Source organism: Alexandromys fortis, unplaced genomic scaffold, assembly GCF_014885135.2.
Source record: "Alexandromys fortis isolate MF-2015 unplaced genomic scaffold, M_Fortis_MF-2015_v1.1 scaffold_148, whole genome shotgun sequence".
In the NCBI taxonomy this organism is placed as follows: Eukaryota; Metazoa; Chordata; class Mammalia; order Rodentia; family Cricetidae; genus Alexandromys; species Alexandromys fortis.
In genome coordinates this window covers 950,446-969,575 of record NW_026068019.1, presented here as the reverse complement: position 1 = coordinate 969,575, position 19,130 = coordinate 950,446, and the positions used below count along the sequence as shown (strand labels likewise).

The window sequence follows — 19,130 nt, the reverse complement described above, 5'->3', positions numbered from 1 at the left end:
TATTGCAGGGTGACGCTATCCCTGCCCCCTCCATTGCCTCCAATTTTATTCCGGAATCTGCTCTTCTGAAGTCGGACACGTTTAATCTGTTAAATGCATAATTAGAGAGAGAGAGCTTGGTTGCAAAAATCACTTCCAGTCTTCCCATTTGTCCAAAATACTCTCTTGCTCTCACAGCGGAGAAATAGGGCAGACAATCCGGAGGAAGGACTAAGAACCCACAGCGGGAGGCGGGGCGGGTTTGGTGCTTTTCTCAATGAATACTGAGGCCTCTGCAGATTTGCATAGGAGCGGATCTAGCAGCACCATTGGTTGCTAGACCAGGGAGGGGGCGGGGCCGGCCTCTGTGGGCTGGGCTGCTGCGCGGAGTTCACTCAGAAGTCCCGCCCACGCCGAGGCCCCGCCCCCTGTCGGCGCGCGCTCGCGGCTCTGCCAGCTGCAAGTGGCGGGCGCCCAGGCAGATGCGATCCAGCGGCTCTGGGGGCGGCAGCGGCAGCGGCAGCTGGCACCTCCCGCTGCTTCTGACCAGGGGGTCTCAGGGCAGCGAGACTCCTTCCGGCCGCCCCCTGGCCAGTTAACAAAAGGGCGGGCGCTGCTGGTAGGTGAGGAGGGGGCTAGACTGTGGACTCCCCTGGGCGAAACGCTTTCACTCCTTGACTGTTGCCGGGCTGCTCTGGTGCTTGGGAAGTGAACTCCTAGGAGCCAAGACGTTGGTGACAGCAAGGACCCTGCAAACTTACGCGGAGGCAGCAGGAGCCTCCTCTCCGCAACGCAGAGCTTGCGTTCACGCCCAGAAGTTCAGCGTGCAGGGTGATCCAAAGACTTCCTGCAGCGGAGGTCACTTGAGGGGGCGCTAGAAAGCAGCCCCCTCCGGTGGTCCTTCCCTAGACCTTCCTAGGGAAGGAGCGCGGAGGAGGTGACACGAGCGGAGGACGTGGGCAAGACAGTGACCAGCCTGGAGCCAGGGTTTTCAGCCTGGAAAGTTGCGGAAGATTGGAGGCTGCGAGGAGAGCTCCGGTCGCCCGCCGAAGGCTCCTAGAACGGTAACTAATTGCCTCCTCCCTTCAATGGTAGTAGTTTCTTTGGTCTCTGGTGAAGGCCACTACAAACAGGGGCGCAGCACTCCGAGCAGCTGCGAGAGGCTCAGGGTCCAGCTGTTGAGCCCAGGGTGTCTCATGGTCTCCGGACTCGCCCCTGACTTCCAGATCGGTTTTGCTGAGAACCCTTCTTGCCTGCTTGCAGCTTGGAAAAGCAGAAGAATCGAGCTTACTCACAATCCCTGAGATCAAGAGGAAGGAACCTTTCAGGACTAAGGACTGTTTGGAACCCCTTCCTGTCTTGGAGAGAGTGAAGGGCGAGCGAGGCTGGACCAGCGAGGAAAGGGAGACTAATATAAACTCTAGCCCTCCAGCGGGATGGGAGCCCTTGGGCTCCGGTGGCTGTTGCTGCTGCTGCTTTCGGCAGCAGCTTTGGACTCGGGAGCTGCAACAGATCAGCAGGCGGGTTCCCCGGCCTCAGGGCCGCCTCTGCAGCCCCGGGAGCCACTCAGCTACTCGCGTCTGCAGAGGAAGAGTCTAGCAGTGGACTTTGTGGTGCCCTCTCTCTTCCGTGTCTATGCCCGAGACCTACTGCTGCCGCAGCCGCCGTCCCCCTCGGAACCCGGGGCTGGTGGGCTGGAGGCGCGGGGATCACTAGCTCTGGACTGTGCCCCTCTACTCAGGCTGCTGGGGCCACCGTCTGGGGTCTCCTGGGCAGAAATCAGTTCGCCAAGTCCCGAGGTGGGTTCGACGCTGTCCAGGGTGCTGAAGGGAGGCTCTGTGCGCAAGCTCAGGCGAGCCAAACAGCTGGTGCTGGAGCTGGGCGAAGAGGCGATCCTTGAAGGCTGCATCGGACCACCAGAGGAGGCCTCGGCTGTGGGGATACTCCAGTTCAACCTCAGCGAACTGTTCAGCTGGTGGATTCGCCACGGAGAGGGGCGGCTGAGGATCCGTCTGATGCCCGAAAAGAAAGCATCGGAAGTGGGCAGGGAGGGAAGGCTATCCACCGCTATCCGAGCCTCCCAGCCCCGCCTTCTCTTCCAGATCTTCGGGACCGGTGAGCAGCTCCCACTAGAGTGTGTTGGGATTTGCACTTTTTGTTACACCAACTTGTAGCCACTATTAACGAACCCTTGTGCTTCTTAGGCTTTTTTCATCATTCTTGAAATTATACCCACAGTTTCTCACTGTGTGTTTGAACATAAGTCAATTCCCAATAGAGCTGTCTTCCCTCTTTAGTAACTAAGTTGGGAGAAAAGTTTCTCAGTGTTGGCAGAATACCTTCCCCCGACTTACACATGATTTAGTTGTATCATAATTGGATGCCCTCCATCCTGGGCTCTGAGAATGGCTGAAATGCCTCCCCCCATAACTCCTAAGCTCCTAGTTGGTGTGGGGCTTCAAACTATCTCTCTTTTTTTCAGACTCTTGTTTCTTTCATAGGCCACCGCCTATTTGGGGGAATGTGCTAGATTTTCCCAGAGAATATAGAATTCCTCTTTATATTGAGTCTCAGCCAACCACCCGGCCCTGGCCCTCCTCCCCAGTCCTGGCTAGCACAGAGGTTCCCTCTTCCTTATTTATTCTGGACTCCTGTCCCCACTCTGTTCTGCCCTCTCACTCTTCCCAGATGTCCTGGAAAAGTCCCAGGGGAACCTAGGAACAAGGGGCAGGAGAGTTCTGGAGAAAGGGACGAAAACCGATAAGGCTGCCTTGATCTGGGGGGAGAAGCAATAACTGTCGTCACTGCTGTCCTCGCCCACTCCCTCCGTCTTCCCTGGGAGTCTCAGCCTGCATGGATGTAGGAGCTGCTCCTGATGATAGTCTCTGGCGGGCCAGTTTCCCTGCAGATCAGACTGCTGGAGGCTCCTGGAGTGAGGTTTCTGTTTCATTTACTCCCCCATTTCTTCCCACATTTATCAAGTTAAGGCTGTGTGTGCAAGCACTTACTTCTAACTCTTCCACTAATATTTTTTGAATGGCAAACCAGCGGTTTTGAATGAATGTTTCTCTCTTGAGGCCATGGGGGAAGGACTTGTGAATGAATCGAATATACAATGTAAATGAATGAGAAAATCACAGAAAGAGAAATCATGGGTTTTTAAAAAGAAGCCCACACTGATTCTATTGAGCAGAACTAGCTTCCTTTCTATCATTCTCATTCTCAGAAATAAATGAAGTTCTTATGCTCCATTGGTTACTAATGTTTAGTATTAATTGGATGGAAAGCATTGAACGGGGTTCATTGTAGAGGTACAACTTCTCCCATGCTAATACACATGCACACCACGCCCACTTACACTCAGTACTCTCCTGCAGCAGAGCTTCCGAGAAGCTAAGGGTCCCCTGTCACTGCACAGAAACTGTACTGGCATGTGGTCCTCAAGGAAAACAGAGGGCGTATCTGCATTTCAGCACTGGCATTAGTGGCTTCGGCACCCCTTAAAACAACCCCTTATGATCAGTGCTGGGATTGTATTGAACCTGCTGAAAGGCAGGGTCTGATGAGCTTGGCAGTGCCTTCAGGGAAACGAGAGGAGAGAATGAAACTGTTGTCCCACTAAGGACACTTTTGTGAAGAACAGCTGGGCTTTAATGGCTTTGTGGCTTCTGTGGTTTATGTATGCAGCATTCTCTTTTAGTGTCCAACGCTTCTGTAACGGATGTAAAAATGACTCTCTGGGAAGACGGTTTTCTTTCCCTTTCCTGTCTGAGCATCGCTGGGGCTTCCTCATCACCTCTTGTGACAATGACCATACTCCCCAGCAGTCTCCATCAACTGTTGTCACATGTTGACAGCGGGCAAAAGGGGGTTGTTTTCCAGCCCCGAACCTGCCAACTTCAGACAGGCTGGAAAGAAACTATCGGTGGATGTCTTGAGTCACATAATGCATTCGAAGAGCATCCTACTGTAGTCGTATGTGAAATCAAACCATGCTGGGGGGGGGGAGCTTCATGTAGAAGGAGTGTCTCGCAAGAGCTGCTCTGCTACTGGCTGCAGGGAAGCAGTGAGCATCCCAAGCCCTCCCTCTGGAGTGCAGTCCATTTGGCAGCGGGGCCAACACTGAAGCATCATTTGACACATATAGAAGTGCTGGCTTCAGAAAGAGCCAGGATTCTGCCATTAAAAGACTAGAACTTTTGGCCAAGCATTTTTCGGCAGGATTGAGATCAAATGGTTATTGATGGGATCAAATAAGACACTAAGTGTAACTGGATGAGCTCCCTGTGACCCCCAGAGAGACAGACAGCTTATTCAAAAGCACTCCAGGCCTTGTGCTCACACTTGAACAGGATGGCCTCTCTTGTCTCTGAGGACATATATTATCCGCAGTTAGGCAGCTAGCCACGCAGGGCTAGCCTCTTGCCTCACCTCGCAGCCTCCCCACGTCCCCAGACACAGACTCCACTGCAGACCTTCCCGTGGGGTGGGCACATCCTCTTGCAAACACCACAATCTGTGTTGGGGGCAGCACGCACCACTGTGGCTCCATTCATCATTTTGTGTGGAAATTCAGGTTTACATTCTGCTACTGGGGTTGATCTTTCTACTTCTCTTGTTGGGTGGAATAGATGAGTTTATTATTTTTATATGGGCTCTTATTTATAGAATGGGGCATTTACTTTTTGTGCAAGGAAAATGGATAACTGTTTCTTTACTCCTGACCGAGGGGCCTGTGGTCCTGCCTAGAGGGGAGCAATGGTGCTGATGGATCTATGTGTGGGGGGATGCTGTTCTGCCACCCCTTTTTGTCAGTGTTCTGCAGGAACCTGCTTGTCATAGACTGAAGATAGTTTCCTAAACTTAAGCAGTACCATGTCTAGGGAGGTGAGAAAATGGAAAAGAACCCAGTAAGGACAAAGCTAAACCATTCATTGTATTGCTTGTGGTTTGGGCTGCCTGAGAGGACAAAAGGATGTTTGAGAGTCTTTGTAATGAATGACATGGTTGTGGTTTTTCTTTATGGATTACTGTGAGTTCATAAACGGGATCAATGCCTGAAGCAGTTCCTGGGAGAACCCATTCAGAGAGGCAGTTGCTGGGATTCCGTGAATGGTGATGTACTATCCAGAACAGTCCAAAACTCCCAAAGAGGTCTGCTTGGATGCTAGCACGTTACCCACACAGCTCTGGCTTCCATCCTGGCTTGCAGGTGCTTTGAGATCAGCTTCTGTGATCTCACAAAAGGAGCTGTAGAGAGTGTTGTGGGATAGAAGGGTCTGTTTCTCAGACCTTTCCCATACCCACTTCAGGAAAGGAGAGACACAGCCTGGGACATTACATGTACCACAGAGGAATGTGGGCAGTTTAGAGTAGATGCATGCAGTGCGGCACACATGACCCTTGATCTGTCATATTGTCTATCTATTCTCATTTCACTTCTGAAAGGGGCAGAGAGAGTAAAGGAAGATTGAGAGGAAATTGGAGCTCCCAGGAGGGATATCAGTTATTTGAGGTGAATTGGGAGAATTGGAACCAGTCCAGAGAAGAGCAGAGCACTGATTTAAGAGCCAAAGGGAGTGATTTATGATGAAAGATGAAAAGAATTAAATATATATGCCTGGGTTAAATGACGATGAAGGGAAAGCCATGGTAACAATCTACAAATCTCTGAAGAGAGCGGCTGTCAGTGAGGACTGGGAGTTATTTAGTGTAGCCTTTAGAAGTACTAGGATGGGCCTTCCGGAAGACAACTCTAGGTTACACATCTAGAAATTGTATTTTCTGAAATAGAGAGTCCTCTGACTGTGGAATGGGATCCCAAGGGAGCAAGTGGGAGTCAGGTGAGATGTGGGCCAAACAAGCCACCGCGTTTGTAATTAATAAGTTCTGATGTTGCGAAGCCACAGTGGGCAGGAGGGCCGGGTCAGTCGCAGGAATCATGATCTTTCCAGATCTCATTCCTGGAGCTTCTTGAGTACGTGTGTTTCCGGGTGTGTGTGTGTGTGGGGGGGGGAATTACTAGAGTATCTTTAAAATTAGGAAACTTTTACAAGATTGTGAGTAAATAAAATTGAAATCATTAGGTTTGTTTGTTTTTTTCCTCAGTCCCCACATTAAAGTTTTTCTCTGGGGGATAGTCTGGTGGTGCACTGGGGGAAGGCCCATTCACCAGAGAATTAGGTGTCCAAGGCATAGCCATAGGTGTCAGCATGGGGGGAGTCATTGGAAAAGGTAGAAGGTGACCAGGGTTTTAAAAAGATGAGATCAGTCCTAGGTTGAGTAAGCTTCTACTGGCTACTACAAAATTCTTTAAAATGTTTCCAATGGATTAAAAACTATTTAATTTTTTGTGTGTGGATGTTTTGCCTGCCCGTGTTGTCTGTTTACCATGTACACACAGAGGCAAGGAAAGGAAGTCAGGTTTCCCCGGGGCTGGAGTTACAGACTGTTGTGAACTCGGTGCTGGGAATTGAACCCTGGTCCTCTGGAAGAGCTGCCGGTCTTGCAACCACTGAGCCATGTCTTCAAAATCAAGTGAATTTTTGAACAGTCTTCAAATTACAATGAGAGAGGGGAGGAGAAAGGGAGAGAGAATACTTAGGAGAGGTTCATATGCAGGAATCAGAGGGAGTGCTATCTTTGATAGTGGACATGTTTAGGCAGAAGCTGGTCAGTTGAAGGGCCAGAGCAACTGGCCTGCATGTATAGGGAGAGAGTAAGAAATGCATTGGCGGAAATCCCCAGTGCTCTCCCACCTTTAAAGGCTGCTAACTGGTGACCTCATTTTATGGGAATTTGCCCAGCCTGCTAAAGGATGGTTCTCCTTCTATTATAACTGCTGCTAATATTCTCGTCTAGTTGTCTGAGACTTTACGACTCATAAATCACTTTCACAGTTATTATTATTTTTATTAATTGCACAGTAGGCAGGAAAAGTAACTGCTCTATTTTGTTAACGGACTGACTGGAATCCAGATGCTTGATGACACACTTTCAAGGTCATGTAAGTACAAAGCCGTAGGCCTGGAAACTTGAGTCTACATGGTGAGAGGCTATGGGATGTTAGATACTGTACTAGGTGCTGACTAGAGCCACACTTTCCCTTGCCTTTGAATCAAGACATCATCTCAAGGTGCATATTATAAACTAGGAAGACACGTAGAACAGTGCATTGTGCTTGTCCAAAGCCAGGCAGTAAATATTTGGTGGTCAACAGCCATTACTTGGAGATGTACCTGAACATCTGAAACTCTCTTTCCTCATTTTAAAAGTGTTGCAGTGGTGATCGTTTCTATGTGATTCTAGAGGTAGGAGGTGACAATTCAGGGTATTACCATAGAGATTAAATTGGATGATGCATGTGAGACCTCAGCCTCATGGCAGATGAGTTATAGAGTATTTCATCAATATGAGTCACAGTTTTCCTCACAGTGGCATCCCTCCAGCATCTGGTGGTCTACTCTGAGGATCTGCGTGCATTGGTGCTTGTCTGAATGGTGCCACTTGGAGCCATGTAACCCCCATGTGTGGCCACGTGTGATGACCCTGATGACACTGTAGGTTCACCTGTGATGAACTTCTGAATTCCCAGAGAGGCAAGGGACCAGAAAAGAGTGGCCATCATGGTAGCTTCTGTTGCCCCATCCAAACTCTGCCCCTTTAGAAAAGAAGGAAGATCAGGCTGGGGGTGTCCCTCATTTTCAGCAATGTGTATTCTGTAAGAGGTTTTTGGACCTTGGATTCAGTCCAAGCACATTCACAGCCTGATTATTTGTTCTACAGAAACATCTTGGGCTTAACTTTCAGGAAGCATGAGAGCAGTCCTAGAAATGAGCAAGACCACGATCTCACAGAACAGCAGTTTCCTAGTGCAGATATCCCTTAACTGAGAGTCACCTGTCCAGATGGTGCCCTGTCATGCCCAGAGGGGCGAAGGACCCCTGGTCTCAGGCATATCTCTTACCCTGGTTAGCTGGAGCTGTGCTCTTCTCGTCCATTGTCTGCCTCAGCTTTCGCACCGATGAGTGGGGAGGATGGGAAGAGATGTAAAGAACCAATTGGTTACTAGACCTGAGCACATCAAGAGCAGCTAAACCTTTGGGGTCCCATGGGAGCCTATAATCCAGGGTCTCAGGTAGGCTTTCTTAGGAAAACAGCATAGCCTTTAAAAGTCTATTCAGTAGCTAGGTGACATCTGGTAGGTGATGGTGTTCATGGACCACGACTGAGTCATCACCTTAGAAGATGCCCATGCCTGTGATCTTTACTTCCTGGCTGTGGATAGAATATAACCAGCTGCCCAAAGCTTCTGTTGCCCATGACTTTCCTGCTCTGATGGACCACACCCTCAGACCATGGCTACAAGCTGCACTGAACCCCTCCCTTCCCTAAGTTATTTCTGTCATGATGAGGAAGATCACTGACACAGATGAGGAACTGAAGTGGAATGCTGGCCTGGTGCTGAGACAATGAGGGGTATTCAGAATCCCTCGGGAACTTTTTTGGTGAGCTGAATTTCTCAAAACCATTTTTCCCCCTTCAGAAATGTTTTGATGACTTTCCAGCTGGCTGTTCTGAGCCTGGGTCCTCACCCAGGGAAATTCTATCAGATTCACTGGGTGATATCATGTACATATTTTAGAAAGCCTGAGATTGCAGGATGGGACGGGAGAGCTCCCTTGGGACAGATCTACCCAAACACTTGGCTAATTAAGTCTTTGCCTTCGCTCTCAGCCTTCCTGGCTAAGCAACAGCAGGTCTATGGAGGTAGGTGGGAGAACCCTTTAGAGCAAAGGAAAGGCTAACAGGGACAAGTGAAAATAGTGTAAGTGCAGAGGACACAGAACGTAGGGCAAGCTTAGGGGATTCAGGCAGTTAGCCAGAGGAAACTAGAAGGTGATTTAAGATACCAACTCTTCTTTTCCTTTTTTTTTTTTAAAAAAAAAAACTGGATTTTTCTTGGGACATGGGTTCATGAAGACAGGCATAGATGAGGCTCTTTTGTAAACTTTTCCACATTATCAGCCTACATAATTAAAGTTAGTGTTCTGTGATAGAGAGAACTCTCCAATAGAAGCCAGAGGACCTAGAGCCTGTTATGGTATTCATGAGTAATTAAATTTGAAGTCCTGTGCAATTTATTTAAGATTGCTGGTCCTTTGGATCTTTAGGGAAGGTATCATGAGGTCTCCACTACCTCATGGGGTCATTATAAACATCAAATGTGATGAGCTGTATGAAACACTCCAGACTGGATCAAGAGACAATTAGAAAATGTGACTATCAGATTTTTTTTTTTTTAGGATTTATTTATTATGTATACAGTACTCTGCCTGCATATATGGCTGTGTGCCAGAAGAGGGCACCAGATCTCATTACAGATTGTTGTTAGCCACCATGTGGTTACTGGGAATTGAACTTAGCAACTCTGAAAGAGCAGCCAGTGCTCTTAACCTCTGAGCCATCTCTCCAGCCCCAGATGTTTTTAAATGCTAAGTTCCTACTTTTCCAACCGTTGTTTCAGCCAAGCCCTGACATTAGGGGCAGCAGTACAGGGTCTCAGATTTTGAGTCAGGTTTGAGTTCGGTCATCAGCTTGCCATCCTCACATCCTTGCAGAGGTTCTGTCCCCTGCCCAGGGTTTCTCAAAACAGTGGCCCTGCACTGAAGTCCTTCCAAGTTCCAGACTTTATTGTGTGATAAGAGATGTAAGAGTCTTCCTTTAAATAATAGAGATGTTTTTTTAAAGCACAGGGATGTGAAAATATGTCCTGAGAGTATAAGCCTTGTGTAGTGATTGATAATCGGCATATGAATGAATCACTGCTGCTGATAAAGACAGAAAATCCCTGGCATCAAGAAAGTTCTCTTGGATCCTGTTTCAGCCATACCCACTCTCCACCCAAAGTAATAATTTTTTTCCTGATCCATGTCTTCAAATGGCTGGGATGATTCTTGAACTTTACACAGATGGTGTCATGCCACATATGATGGGTAGTGTTTCGTGACCACTTCAGACTCTAGAATCACCTAGGGTAGATGGTCCTCTTGGCATCCATGTGGGAGATTTTCTAGATTATATTAATTGAAGTGGGAGTCCCATCTTAACTGTGGTGGAACCAATGCCTGGGCATGGGATCTTGGACTGCACAAAACAGAGACAGTGAACTGAGCATGCCTTTGTCCATCTCTGCCTCTGCATTGTGGATGTGATATGAACAGTTGCTTCAAGCGCCTACTACCCTGACTTCCTCATGATGGATGTACCACCAGAATGGGCAAAACCAAACCATTCCTCAGCTACGCTGCTGTTGTCAGGGCATTTTATCATAAGAGGCAAAGGATCTGAGATGCCTTTTGTCCTTTCTGTATCTGCCATCTTTTACTGAGTATGATTTTTCTAAGATTCACCCATATTGTTAAAAATGTTCTCCTCTGCTTTTCTTGGTTTGTGTTTTGAGACAGAGTCTCACTGTATGTCAAGCTGGCCATAACTCACTATGTAGTCCAGGCTGACTTTTAACTTGTGATTTTCCTGCTTTAGCCTCCTGAGTGCTGCTGTCATGGAGATATGTTTCCACATCTGCTCACAATGTCCTTCCTTCCTTCCTTCCTTCCTTCCTTCCTTCCTTCCTTCCTTCCTTCCTTCCTTCCTCTCTCTCTCTCTCTCTCTCTCTCTCTCTCTCTCTCTCTCTCTCTCTCCCTTTCTTTCTTTCTTTCTTTCTTTCTTTCTTTCTTTCTTTCTTTCTTTCTTTCTTTCTTCTTGATGGCTGTGTTGTATTCCTATGAATGAACATATTATTTATTTTTTCCCTTCCATGGTGTAGTCTCTGCAGGAGTCTCAGATATCAAATTATCTCTCACAAATAAAATGTAGAATATACCACAGGTCTGGGGTGGGAGATCTGCTTTATCACTTATTGGACCAATGCTATTTATTTTCCTCTCTGTATACTTTAGTCTTTTCTCTGTCCAGGCTGGCCTCGAACTCCATATCCACCTGCCTCTGCCTTCTTCAGCAAATCCTACCAGTCTGCGCCACCAGAACCGGCTAGTCTTTTCTCTGAAAGGGATAAAAATAACAGCTACTTCCAGGATTATTGTGAGAATTTTATAATGCACAGCCTGCAGAAAGGATCCCCATGAAGAGTTATATCTCGCAAATGTTAGTCCTTTCTCCGGCTCTTGATTGTGTTTCTTCCCTTCATGACCATGAACGTTTCAAAGATGCTTCCTGAAGTAGGGAAGCAACATCTTTAATGGGGAGGCTGTTAGCTCATGGAGGTGACACAACAGCCGAAGATTATGCAAGTTCTGTAACCATTTCAATAAATAATTCCACTTATAAATAAAACAGCTTTCAATACGATTCTTATGCCTTATTCCATAAATGGTGCTGCATAACTAAATATCAACATGTAGAAGAATGAAAATAGACCCATATCTATTACCATGCACAACCTCAAGTCCAAATGGATCAAAGACCTCAACATAAAGCCAGCCACACTGAACCTCATAGAAGAGAAAGTGGGAGGTACACTTGAACGCATTGGCACAGGAGACCACTTGCTAAATATAACCCCAGTAGCACAGACACTGAGAGAAACAATTAATAAATGGGACCTCCTGAAACTTAAAAGCTTCTTTAAAGCAAAGGACACAGTCAACAAGACAAAACGGCAGCCTACAAAATAGGAAAAGATCCTCACCAACCCCACATTGGATTGAGGGCTGATCTCCAAAATATACAATGAACTCAAGAAATTGGTAATCAAAAGAACAAATAATCCAATAAAAAATGGGGTACAGACCTAAACAGAGTACTCTCAAAAGATGAATTTAAAATGGTTGAAAGACACTTAAAGAAATGTTCAACATCCTTAGCCATCAGAGAAATTCAAGTCAAAACAACTTTTAGATTCCATCTTACACCATAAGAATGGCCAAGATCAAAAACACTGATGACAACTTATGCTGGAGAGGATGTAAGGTAAAGGGAACACTTTTGCATTGCTGGTGGAAGTGCAAACTGGTTCAGCTTCTTTGGAAATCAGTATGGTTATTTCTCAGAAAATTAAGAAACAATCTGTCCTATGACAGAGCAATACTACTTTTGGGTATATAAAAGGATGCTCAATCATACCACAAGGACATGTGCTCAACTATGTTCATAGCAACATTGTTTGTCATAGCCAGAACCTGGAAACAACTTAAATGCCTCTCAACAAAGAATGGATAAAGAAGATGTGGTACATTTATACAATGGAGTACTACAGAGTAGAAAAAAAAATTAATGACATCTTGAAATTTGCAGGCAAATAGATGGAGCTAAAAAACATCATAATGAGTGAGGTAACCCAGACCCCAAAACACAAATATAATAAATACTCACTCATAAGTGACTTTTAGAACAAAACAAAGAAAACCAGCCTATAGTCCACAATCCCAGAGAACCTAGATAGCAAAGAGGACCCTAAGAGAGACTTACATGGATCTAATCTACATGGGAAGTAGAAAAAAGACAAGATCTGATTAAATTGGAGGAGTGGGGATCATGGAGAGGGTAGAAGGGAAATGGGGAGAAAGGGAGGGGAGTAGAGAAAAATGTATAGCGCAAAAGATTTTTAAAAAGATTTTAAAATTTTAAAAAAGATTTGTTAATTAGAACATTAACAAATAAAACAAACCATTTAGTCAGTATGTGATCTTGCAAATTCTTTGGTTTTATATTCGATGAGACAGGAAACATTGGGTCCGAATATGATTATATTTACAAGAGAAAGACCAAAATGGCTGAGAATGAGAGAAACATGAGTGAAAAAATTGAGAGAGGGGTGTGCAAGAAACAAATCAGGAAAACAGGGGTCAGGAATCACTTTCTGGACACAGGGATGCCTGGACACAGGAAAAGATTGTAGGGTGGTGAGCAGAGCGGGGAGAAGGAACTTAGAGCTGTTTCTGTCCTGGAAGGATTCTGACCAGGTGTCAAGATCTGCACTCCAAATCGAGGGTGTAGAACATACAATGATGATCATCTCTAGCTTTACTGAGGTGTAAGTCACAAATACAAATGTGCCCCTTTAACTGTGCAGTTGAATTTGTTTGAGAAACACACACGCGCAATTACCATCCTAATTAGGATCTATAACATTTTAATCCTTAAAGGTCTTGGTAGACCAGTTTTCAAAATAAAAAAATTAATTATTTGAGAGTTTTATGGCATGTTAATTGATCCTATTCACCCTCAACTCCTTCCCTTAATTCCTTCCAGATCTACTCCACCCCCACCTCTGCATTTGCAAATGGCCTTGCATTCTTTCTGCTCCAAGAAACTTCTGAATTGATTTCTGTCCTCAGTAGTTTAGTGTGTCCTAGAGGTTCCCATGGATGGGGCATACAGCCTATATCTGTGGAGTTCATCATCTTTCACTTCAAAGATTTAGCTTATTATATGCCTTTTTTATGTGTTACTGGCTTGTTTCTTTTCATTACTGTATAGTATTCCATTGTAAGACCATACAGTGGTGGGTTTATCCCAGGCATCACTTGACAGACATCTCCTGTCTGGAGCTCTCATGAATACAACTATCATGAATATTTTATGTACAAGTGATTTTGTGGCTGTATGCCATCACTTCTTTCCCATCCATTGCAGAGTTGTTGGAGCACATGGTAAATTTATGTTCATATGTTCAACTTTATAAAAACACATCTGTCAACTTGTTTTCAGAGTGGTTATATCACCATAGCGTCTCACCAGTATTGATTGTATTCCTGAGATTCAGAATGTTGTGTCGTTTGTTCTGAGACAGGTGTGGAACCTCAGCCCTTCTCTAAGAGCCTTTACTTAGAGTTTGTCTGTAGAGTTGCCACTCGGAGGGACTGGAAGCAGAGGCCAGTTCATTCAGAATGACCACGTTTACCATCATTCTCAAGATTTCTCCTTAAAGCCAGAGCCTTGCTTGTGTTGTGCTATAGCAAAGGTTGCCTTTGGCCTTTGAAGAGAGGCAACAGTGATTTTCTCTGTTCTGCTTGGTGTGGAGGGGGCCATGGCTTGTTTCTATTGGAGTCTTAGCTTTTGATAGCTCTGTGAGGCTGATCCTGCTGGAGGCTCATTATCATGAAATTAGAAAAAAGAGGAGAAGGGGGGAAGAGGAGAAGAGAAGAAAAGAAAAAAGAAGAGAAGAGGGAGGTAGAAATACAAGAGGGGAAGGAGGGAGAGAGAAGAGAAAGGAGGGAGGGTGAGAGAGAGAGAAGAGAGAGGAAGGAGGGAAGGAGAGAGAAGGGAGGGATGGAGGAGGAAGGAAGGAAAGAAGGAAGGAAGGAAGGAAGGAAGGAAGGAAGGAAGGAAGGAAGGAAGGAAGGAAGGACAGGGAGGTTTCTCTTCACACTCTTGGATGACAAGGCCCATTTCTCTGATCTCCTGGGTGTTTTAGTCCCCTGCTGTCACACCCCAGCTCTTCGGGGACTTGTCTTTGGATCACAGAGACAAGAGAAGAGAGATGAAAAGAACACTTACCTCCAAGTATGTTGCCTGTCCAGAGCTTAACTTTCTTCTTCGGGATTCCTTGTTTTACTTACTTTTCAGAGCTCTGAATAGTTGCTTTTTATATGCTGTCCTGCAGTTTTAGGTTGTAAAAACCAGGATAAATACAGTTTAGTGGGTTTGTGCCATCTTGGCTGTGTATTGTTTTGCTGAGAACGTCTATCTGTGATGTTTTTTAATATTTAATGTGTGTTAGTCCTTGTTTAAATCTTCATGGCTTTTGTTTTCTGAAAGTGTTTTTGATGTCCTTTCATTTCGGATGACGGTCTTCACTGAGTATGTTCGGGCTGCACACACGTCGATGTTGCTCTTCTGTTGTTATTCTTTGTACATAGCTTCTGAGGAAAAGTCAGACTCTAGCCTACATTTCCTGTGATGTCTCCTCCGTCCTTCGGTTCCCTTGGGATTTGTTTTTCACGACAGTACGTCATCCATTTGCTTAGTAAGGTGGCTTGGTGATTTTACTGTTTGAGATTTATTGAGAGACTGGATTTGGAGGTTTATATTTTTCATTACATTGGGAAATCTTTTTGTAAGTACTGTGGAACATTCCAGCACTGCAATGTATTCCCCAACCCCCTATTTATTATTGATTTTTAGTTTGAGATAGGGTCAATAAGTTATTAAGTTACCTTGAATTTTCTCTGTGTTCCAAGCAATCTTTGGATTTGTGATCCGCCTGCCTGCCTCGGCCTCCTGAGTAGCTGGGATTATAAATGTGAAACCCAGTTCCAAGTTCACATTTGAAACTTTTTCTAATATTTTTTCTGCTTCTACCTTCTAGAAATCCAATGATAATCCTACTCACAATATATGTTGCTACATTATATAAAGGATCTAAGTTTTTTTTTGTTGTTTTTTGTTTTGTTTTGTTTTGTTTTGGATTTTCGAGACAGGGTTTCTCCATAGCTTTTGGTTTCTGTCCTGGTCTTGTAGACCAGGCTGGCCTCGAACTTACAGAGATCTGCCTGCCTCTGCCTCTCGAGTGCTTGGATTAAAGGCGTGCACCATCACTGCCAGGCCTATTTGTTTGTTTTGGTTTGGTTTTTCAAGACAGGGTTTCTCTGTGTAACAGTCCTGGCTGTCCTGGAACTTGCTCTGTAGACCAGGCTGGCCTCAAATTCACTGAGATCCGCCTGCCTCAGCCTTCCAAGTGCTGCGGTTAAAGGTGTGTGCCACCACTGCATGGTTTATTTTCCTAGTCTTATTCTTCCTGTGTCTGGTTAGCTTTGTTTGCATGTCTTAGGATTTATCCTTTGATGTTTGGGAGTATTTGATCAGCTGATAAAGTCAATCCACTCAGTGCTTGAGACACTTATTCCCAGCTCTAGATCTTACTTTAATTTTCCTTCCTTCCCCCTTTATGCTCATGTTTTGCTATATTCTTGAGCATATTTATTATAATTATTTTGGAGTTCCTTGTCTTAATTATATCAACTCTACATCTCTTTCCTTTGGTTGTACGTCACATTTCCTGTCTTTATATCAGATAATTTTGTACTGGGTCTTGTTCATTGTGAATATTACATTGTTGAGTGTGGAGATTTTTCTGTTTTCATTTAAAGACCACTGAAGTGTTTTTGACAGTTTATTTTTTTGCCCGTCAATCTGATTCTAGCAAAGATGATCATCAAGCTTGACTTAAGCCTTTGTTTTATGGTTAATTTAGACCTAAAATTGATGCTTTGGATGTCTTTAGCAAATGCTCCAGGTGTGGTGAGGTCTGTGTGCTGGATATTGGGAACTTGGGCCTTTCCCAAGTGTTTTAATTAGGGTTGCTGTGCTGTGAAGAGACACCATGATCTGGCAACACTTATGAAGGTAAAGATTTAATTGGGTCTGGCTAACAGGTTCAGCATGGCAGGTAGCGTGGTAGCGAGCAGGCAGACATGGTGCTGGAGAAGGAGCTAAGAGTCCTACATCCGGATTAGCAGGCAACAGGGAGAGAGAGCCACTGTGCCTGGCTTGAACTTCTGAAACCTCAAAACCCATTCGTAGGGTCACACTTCCTCCAACAAGGCCACCCCTCCTAATCCTGTCAAATAGTGCCACTCCCTATAAGCTTATGTGAGCTATTTTGATTTAAACTACCACAGCAACTTTGTGTGAGCTGTGGTAGAAAGTGTCCTGCCTACAGTTCCCTAGAAGTAGGTTTACACCCTCCGTCCTTCCCTCCTTCCCCCCTCCCTTCTTCCCTTCCTTCCTCCCATCTTTCCTTCCTCCCACCCTCCTTCCTTTCTCCTCCCCCACCCCATTCTCAATCAGTTGTTCTTTGATCACACTGTGGTAGCTCACCCATAAACACATGCCTTCCTATTCAGCCAAAGACTCATGGGAACTCTTCATATACAGTTTTATGGAAGAATCTCTTTCTCCTTTATCCTTCTCCAGATTTTATGAATGTCTACAGCTTTTGGAATATTTCCTGAGAAAATACTTATTCATTAGTTATTCTGTTTAACTGAGCAATTACCAAGTTTCATGAAGAAAAATCTCTTCCTCCCAGGGGGATTTCACAAATGAACTGAGGATAAAGGCAGAAAAAGCATGCTCCTAAATGCCCCTAACTAAAGCATCTGCCTCTGGAAGGCCGAAGGAATGGTGAAGTTGCCTAGCGTGCTTCAGTGGAGACCTGAAGGTTGGTTATTACTGGAGTGAAGGTCAGGGCTGTTCTGTACCTTCAGATACTAAAAAGCCCACTCTGCTAAAGGCAGATACACTCTAGTTCCTCAGTGTGTGTTGAGAGGAGCTCTGTTCCTCTGAGACAGGAAATTATAGCCCTGTAATTTAATAAACAATAAGCTGGTTGCCTTGGGGCAGGGAATCAGGTCAAAGGGTATCTGTCGAAAATGATGGATTTCTTTGGGGACTGAGACCAAAGTTGAATTTAAAAAATACCCCTAAGAGGAGGTGATCTGAGAGCAGTCTTGGAAGGAATGCAGCATTTTACTTAAGAAAAGCTAAGCACTGGGCCTTGCAATATGGGGGCAACAGCAGAGTATGTTGTCTAGAAGAGGAATGGTTGACTGGACAGAGAAGAGAGGAGAAGGGAGAAAGAGACATCCAGACAGCAGAGTCAGACAAACTGTGTGTGTGTGTGTGTGTGTGTGTGTGTGTGTGTGTGTGTGTGTCTAAGAAAATAGAACTATTCAGGGGCTGAAAAGTCTAAGGAATGTTGGGGGGGTTCTGAGAAACTGCTGTACCATTTTTATGAATTATATGTGGGGATGGCTTTGTTTAGTCTATAATTTAGATTTGTTGTGGAAGAAATAAAAAAGTATTTAGGTCTGGAGTTGGGAAAGTTCCTATCGACTGCAAGCTGAAGATCCCACAGGAAACATATTTTCAGAGTGAGTCTCCTAATCACAGGGAGGGCTGGTGCTAGATTGGAACCCTGAGAAGCTGTTGTACTATCTCAGAAGTGAAAAAAAAATCACAGATGGGTCCGGATATACTAACTACAGGAGAAACAGGAGGAAAGAATTCAGGCCTAAGATTTTCATATGGTTTCCCTGAAGTCTGTGACATTGGTGATGAAGACAAAAAGAGGATGTGTCTCAGGGGTACAATGCTTGGCCTGATTACAATTTAGTGGGGCATATGTCAAAGACGAGGTTTTCTGGTATGCACATGACTGTATGGACCCGAAGTTGAGACAGGAGAGAATTCAAGGTTTGTATAGCTATGGGAGCTATTTACCTGAACTTGGTCGTTGAATTACTGAAAGCAGATGGGTTTTCCAGAAGAAGGAAGGGGAGGAGGAGGAGGAAAAGGGGAGACAACAATTTGAGTTTTAGCGAAGTTCATAATTACGAAGTGGAGCAGAATTAGTGCTGCCTCCTGCGAGAATGTTCTTAAGAAGGAAAGAGAGGCTCCCTTGCTTGGGTACAATGGAAAGGCCATGTTTTTGTATTGGTAGAGCTGGCTCTGCACACTAGGGTAGAGAGACATCTAGTCTCTGACATCTAGTCCTGAAGGCCGAGAAGAGAAAGATGCTGCAACAAATCGCTCATGGAGCCTAACTGTGGAAGGAAGGAAGAGGAAAGGGAAGAGAATGAAGGACCAGGTTGAAGTCTGTCGGAGTGAAGCAAAGATGTATTGCAGGCAGACCAAACTTATGCTGAAATCAGGGGGACAATGACCAAAAGGAAGGACTTTGGGTGTAAAAAAATTAAAGGAAACTTATGTAGCACAATCATTTAGTACGGCTTTTGTAGAATTTTGTTTGTTCTTGTTCAGTTAATATATAAAGTAATAGGCTTCATCATGGCACTCCATAATGCTACACATATGTGTCATTATACTTTGCTCTTCTTTTCTGTTCTTTTTTGGGGGGGGGGGGATGCATTGTTTTGCCAGGCAGCTCAAGTTAGCTTCAAGCTTAAGTTCGTTCTGCCTCATCCTCCTGAGTACCAGCTTTTCAGATACGTGGCACCATGCTTGGCTCATTGAAAAATCTCACTGAGTTCTTGGGTACCATTCCACTTAGATCCCTGTCTGTTTCTGGAGTCTTCCATCAAGATGAAATTCGTGCATCCCATTTATGGAGTCTCCGGGGATGCAGGGCTCTCTGTTCCATGAGGTCCTGTGACTGCTGCACGGAG

At 45.2% G+C, this 19,130-nt stretch overlaps 1 protein-coding gene across 1 annotated transcript in view; it reads left to right on the top strand.

The window, feature by feature from the left end:
- The first annotated feature begins 481 nt into the window (after positions 1-481).
- Alk (ALK receptor tyrosine kinase) overlaps positions 482-19,130 on the top strand; it is a 723,384-nt gene continuing 704,735 nt past the window's right edge. The window contains exon 1 of the mRNA XM_050162985.1: positions 482-2,094. Coding sequence (XP_050018942.1) covers positions 1,416-2,094 — 679 coding nt within the window. The 5' untranslated portion in view covers positions 482-1,415. The remainder of the gene's footprint in view (positions 2,095-19,130) is intronic.